The sequence below is a fragment of the Peromyscus leucopus genome, chromosome 12 (assembly GCF_004664715.2).
Source record: "Peromyscus leucopus breed LL Stock chromosome 12, UCI_PerLeu_2.1, whole genome shotgun sequence".
Classification (NCBI taxonomy): domain Eukaryota; kingdom Metazoa; phylum Chordata; class Mammalia; order Rodentia; family Cricetidae; genus Peromyscus; species Peromyscus leucopus.
Genome location: NC_051073.1, coordinates 1,497,960 through 1,503,959, shown reverse-complemented (window position 1 = coordinate 1,503,959; position 6,000 = coordinate 1,497,960). Strand labels below are relative to the sequence as shown.

At 45.0% G+C, this 6,000-nt stretch overlaps 1 protein-coding gene across 1 annotated transcript in view; it reads right to left on the bottom strand.

Moving 5' to 3' along the window:
- Nucleotides 1-259: 259 nt before the first annotated feature.
- Nucleotides 260-6,000, bottom strand: part of LOC114684187 (Down syndrome cell adhesion molecule homolog) — a 394,930-nt gene continuing 389,189 nt past the window's right edge. Inside the window, exon 11 of the mRNA XM_028858685.2 lies at nucleotides 260-909. Coding sequence (XP_028714518.2) covers nucleotides 701-909 — 209 coding nt within the window. The 3' untranslated portion in view covers nucleotides 260-700. The remainder of the gene's footprint in view (nucleotides 910-6,000) is intronic.

Sequence of the window (6,000 nt, the reverse complement as noted above, 5' to 3'; positions counted from 1 at the left end):
GGGGAGAGCATGGGGAGTGGGGGGAGAGTAGGGGAGTTGGGGAGAGCATGGGGAGTGGGGGAGAGCATGGGGAGTGGGAGAGTGTGGGAGTGGGGGAGAGCGTGGGGAGTGGGGGAGAGCATGGGGAGTGGGGGAGAGAGCATGGGGAGTGGGGGAGAGTGTGGGGGTGAGGGGAGTACATATACCACAGCAAGCATGTGGAAGTCAGAGGACAACTTGCAGGAGTTGATCTTGGATCCTCTCCTTCCACCACGTGGGCTCTGGGGACTGGACTCAAGTTGTTAGTCTTGGCAGCAAGCGCCTTTCCCAACGACTACTTCATAAAGGGAATCTGTGGCGGAGCCGGTTTCAGTGAAACACAGGAAACAGGCTTCCATAAGAGTATCTGCAAGGTCACGTGCTGGACTCTTCCACAGTAAGATTAGTGCTTGAAAGAGTGGGTACTAAGGCCCACCAATCAAACAGAGTGCCAGAGCCTGAAGTCAATGACCTAGAGAACCAACTCCTGACAAAAATGCTCTTCTACACCCAGGGTGTGGGGAGCCCCTGGTGGCTGCTGACAATTCACTGGCATTTTTCATTCTTTTCAAAAGTATTTCCAGTGCTGAAAACTGGAAACATCAGCTACAGATAAACCTGTTTTGTTTTGCTCTGAGACAAGTATGCATTGAACCAACTGAAAAACTCAGCCCCCAAAAACCTATGTAGGTAAAACAAAGCATTCTTCCTCCTTACTTTTCACAGTGAGGTACATGGACTTGCTGACGTCTGCGCCCACATCGTTGCTGACCTTGCAGAGGTAGTAGCCACTGTCTTCTTCCACAACATGCTTGATCAAGAGTGAGCCATTACTCAGGACCTGGATTCTGCCATTCAAGGCAATTGGCTGGAACTGGGGGACCCCAGCACCTGGGAGAGAACCACAAAAAAGGAACCATGATGCCAAGGAGTGATGATTAATCTTCACTGCCTAAGATGTGACCGAAGAATTCTCTCTGGATGTATCTTTGAAGGCACCCAGAGAGCTTCAGCTGAGGAAGGAAGGATTCTGTGTGGCCAGGGTGGTCCTAGGAACTAGGATCCTACTGATTACAAAGGGAGAAGGGCCAGCTGACTGGCAGCATTGTTTCTTATCAGTTTCCCAGTCTGCTGACATGTAAGAAGTCCCAGACACACATCCCACTGCCATGAACTCCTCAGCGTCTACCTCAAGGTAGATGCTATCATATCAAATTGTGGGCAAAAATCAACCTCCCTTGGTCACAGTGGTAAAACAAGAAAGAGGTGTACAATAAAAATAAAGACATGAACAGCAAGATCAAGTTCATTTTGATACAAGGGCGCTGAACACACCTCACACGGGCAGTCTTGGGATGTGCCAAGTCACACCTCCTTTCCTATAATATTAAAATCCTTATGTAGAGAAAACCACATTTACCTAAAATGACAGTATTTCAGAGAATGAGATTAAAAAGGAGTGCTTACACACATTTTCTCCACAAAATGCCAAATTTGATGAGTGTTAAGCAGCTGATAAATTATTCAAAGAAATCATAGTTAGAACAACCCCAGAGTAGATATTGTTCATCTTGTGAACAAAATTCCTCTGTTCCCGGGATTGAATGTGAACGTAAACAGGGGAGTGCTCCTCTGGGGACATGCCATTTAACACCCCCCTGCACATGCTGCACATGTTGGAGGCTACAAAGAGCAGCACCAGCTGTCACAGTGCAGAGCCACACTACACTGTCAACATCGTAGGACGCTGTTGGAGGACGTAAGTCAGGTCACACACATGCACAAATACCTGAATGTTCAGTCACCAAGTGGGCCCCGAAAATGGCAGTGCTGTTGACAGTGTCCTGAGATAATGGCCTAGAAACAACCCAAGCAGGACTCTGGCCAGGTAAACAGAAGCCTAAACTCAGCACTCCTCAGGAATCTCATAACCTCATGGCAAAAATCTGTTTGTTTACTCTCTCTGGCAAAAGGCTTCTAAAACCCGATGAGCCCAAACAACCTGCAGCAGATGAAGTCCCCACACTAACTCTGTGACTGTTCTAGCAGTCCTGCCACCTCTGCTCCCTGCCCTGACAAAGCTGACCAGGCTTCCCCCCTTGACAGCTGCTGTTCCCTACCCTCCGGGCCAGCCTGGCAGCTACACCACTCCCCTGGATTGTTCTTTCTACCCACAGAGTAGTCTAGTTCTGTGGTTTTGCTGTGCTCGCTTACAATAAACACATGCAAACAACACACACACACACACACACACACACACACACACACACACACACACACAGCTGAAAGGTACTCTACTTCTGCTAAGGGTGAAGGAAGCCAGAAAAGGAAACTGTTAGTCTGCTTAGCATCACAATTCTGTTTTCTTTAGAATGAATCTGAATATTGAGGTCCCAGGCAACTAGCTAAACATAGTTGCAAAGAATTAAAATGCCTAGCCGGGAGGGCGGTGGTGGCACACACTTTTAATCCCAGCACTCGGGAGGCAGAGACAGGCAGATCTCTGTGATTTCAAGACCAGCCTGGTCTACAAAGCAAGTTCCAGGAAAGGCACAAAGCTACACAGAGAAACCCTGTCTCAAAAAAAAAAAAAATTAAAATGCCTAAAAATGAGATATGAGCCCTGGAGAGTAATTTACCTTTAGCACGTGGCAGAGCAAAGGGAAGGGCTAGGAAAAGCTGTGAACTACTTCAGTCTCCTCTTTGGACCAGAAACTACCAGAAAGCTATATGACTAACCCCTCAATAAAGCAAAGAAAAAGAAGCACAGGAGAAACAGACTCTATCAGAAGCAGAGGAAACTACTGGGCATAGGATTAATAATTTGCATAAACAGATGGGAGATATTCAGATGAAATATTAAAACTATTAAAAAGATACAAATAGAAAAGAAAATGCAACTATTATCTGTGCAAAATATATTTATGAAGCTTATTATCAGAGTGGACACAGGAGAGGAAATGACTAGCTCAGCAGAATTTATCCATTGTACAACAAAAAGAACAAAGGGGGAAAATACATGAACTCATTCAAGACTATGAAAAAACGAGCATATTCTGGGTAATTATTGTTTTAGAAGGAGAAGAAAGAAATAGATATAAAAATGATTCTTAAATCAGAAAAATTTAATACCAATATCAATTGATTTGATTTAATGAAATTTATAGAGTGTCACACTTAGAAATAGCAGGGCAACTGACTCTAGAGCAATCTCTGCAAGAGATAGAATGCCTGAGCATCAAGAGTCAGTGTTCCAGAGCATCAAGAGTCAGTGTGCCTGAGCATCAAGAGTCAGTGTGCCTGAGCACCAAGAGTCAGTGTTCCAGAGCACCAAGAGTCAGTGTGCCTGAGCACCAAGAGTCAGTGTTCCAGAGCACCAAGAGTCAGTGTGCCTGAGCATTAAGAGTCAGTGTTCCAGAGCACCAAGAGTCAGTGTGCCTGAGCACCAAGAGTCAGTGTTCCAGAGCACCAAGAGTCAGTGTTCCAGAGCACCAAGAGTCAGTGTGCCTGAGCACCAAGAGTCAGTGTTCCAGAGCACCAAGAGTCAGTGTGCCTGAGCACCAAGAGTCAGTGTTCCAGAGCACCAAGAGTCAGTGTGCCTGAGCATTAAGAGTCAGTGTTCCAGAGCACCAAGAGTCAGTGTGCCTGAGCACCAAGAGTCAGTGTTCCAGAGCACCAAGAGTCAGTGTTCCAGAGCACCAAGAGTCAGTGTGCCTGAGCACCAAGAGTCAGTGTTCCAGAGCACCAAGAGTCAGTGTGCCTGAGCACCAAGAGTCAGTGTTCCAGAGCACCAAGAGTCAGTGTGCCTGAGCATTAAGAGTCAGTGTTCCTGAGCACCAAGAGTCAGTGTGCCTGAGCACCGAGTCAGTGTTCCAGAGCACCAAGAGTCAGTGTGCCTGAGCATTAAGAGTCAGTGTTCCAGAGCACCAAGAGTCAGTGTACCTGAGCATCAAGAGTCAGTGTGCCTGAGCATTAAGTCAGTGTTCCAGAGCACCAAGAGTCAGTGTGCCTGAGCACCAAGAGTCAGTGTTCCAGAGCACCAAAAGTCAGTATGCCTGAGCACCAAGAGTCAGTGTTCCTGAGCACCAAGAGTCAGTGTTCCAGAGCACCAAGAGTCAGTGTGCCTGTGCACCAAGAGTCAGTGTTCCAGAGCACCAAGAGTCAGTGTGCCTGCGAACCAAGAGTCAGTATTCCTGAGTATCAAGAAGACTGTTCCTGAGTACAAAGAGTCAGTGCCTGAGCACCAAGAGACAGTGTTCCTGAACACTGCTAAACACATGTTGAAAGCCTACTGGGAGGTATTTGTAGGAGGGCTTTTGGGAAGTGTGTAATTCAGGAGGGTGTGTCCCTTATCACTGGGATGAGTGCCTTTGTAACAGTGACCCTGGAGAGCCCTCCTGTCCACTGTGAGAGTACAACAAGGAGTCAGTAGTGTGAAGCCCAGGAGGAAGCCCTCAGAGAATCTGGCTTGCTGGTTGGTGTCTGACCTCAGATGCTCAGCCTCCTGAATTAGTGGGAGAAAAAATTCTGCTAAGTGAGTCTTTGATCATGTGGCAGAGCAACTTGAGGGAACCCAGACAGTCATCAGAAGACATAGTACTGCAAGTATTGAAATAAAAATCTCAATCAATGTTATAAGATGAAAATAATAGTAAATATTTATCTCTGTAGCAAAAATTAAAATTGATGTCAATGTGAGAAATATATCTGGATAAGCTCCAAGTCTCCTAGTATTTGAAAGCTAAACAATGCATTTCGTTCTTTCTTTTTTTCCCCCAAGACAGGGTTTCTCTGTGTGTCCTGACTGTCCTATAAGGCACTCTGCAGACCATGCTCGCCTTAAACTCAGAAGATCTGCCTGCCTCTGCCCACTAATTGTTGGGATTACCACCACCCAGCAACAATGCATTTCTTAACAACTCATGAGTCAAAGCTGAAACCACTAGAAATGTTAGAAATTACTTTGAGCTGAATAAAATAAAAAGAAAATATATTAAAATGTGCGGTATGTGCGTTAAAGCAATACCTCCATGGTCATACATAGCACTGAATGCTTGTATTAATTCTAGAAAAGGAAAAAGGACACAAACCAAGCATTTTGCTTAAGAAGATACTACAAAAAGAGCAAATCCACACACAAATGAGAAGGAAGAGACTCATAAGGAAGAAAGCTGGAACCAATGAGATGAAACGGAAAAACACCAGAGGAAATAAATAGAGACAAAAGCTGATCTCTGGAAAGGACAATAGAACTGATGAATAGACAACAGAATAGACAGAAATCATAAACAGTTATAATGAAAGAAGCTGTGACTACATCTAAAAAAGGCCAAAAGCAAAATAATGAATAACTTAATGCCATTAAGTTTAGCAACTCCAGTTAAATAGATAAATTACCTTAAGAAATGATCACGATTCATTAATTAATGAAAGCTATCTGATAATTTACCTACTGTGGTTTTAAACACGAGAACTCTTTGATGGGTGCTTTATAGCAATTCAGTTAAAATTAAATGGGATATTCCCATTTTCTGTGAATAATTCTAATCCCACCATCTGGAGAGATGACATCCTTCGTTTTCTAGGATGACACATAAAAATTCATCCCTGTTTTTACACAAAATGAATGTCTGGTTCAGTTACAGAGAAGCTGTGGTGTGGCTAACACCTGGCAAGCAGCTATTGTACAGTGATGGTGACTTCCGGATTACTCCCCCCCTTTTCTTCCTCCATCCCGTTTCCCTTTTCTAGGATGGGAACTATCATGTTGCAAGCCTGCCATGGCATGAGCTGTCTTACCACAGTGCTCCTATAGGAAGGCACTGAGGGTCTGTGACAAACCAAATCCTGCCAACCAAGATATGAGAGAACATGAAAACCCTTGATGTGACTGCATCCCCAGCTGGCTAGTGATAAGACTTCCTTCATGGGGTGGAGTGATGGCTGATGCTCCTCAAGTATGGGACAGCACATAGTAGGCAT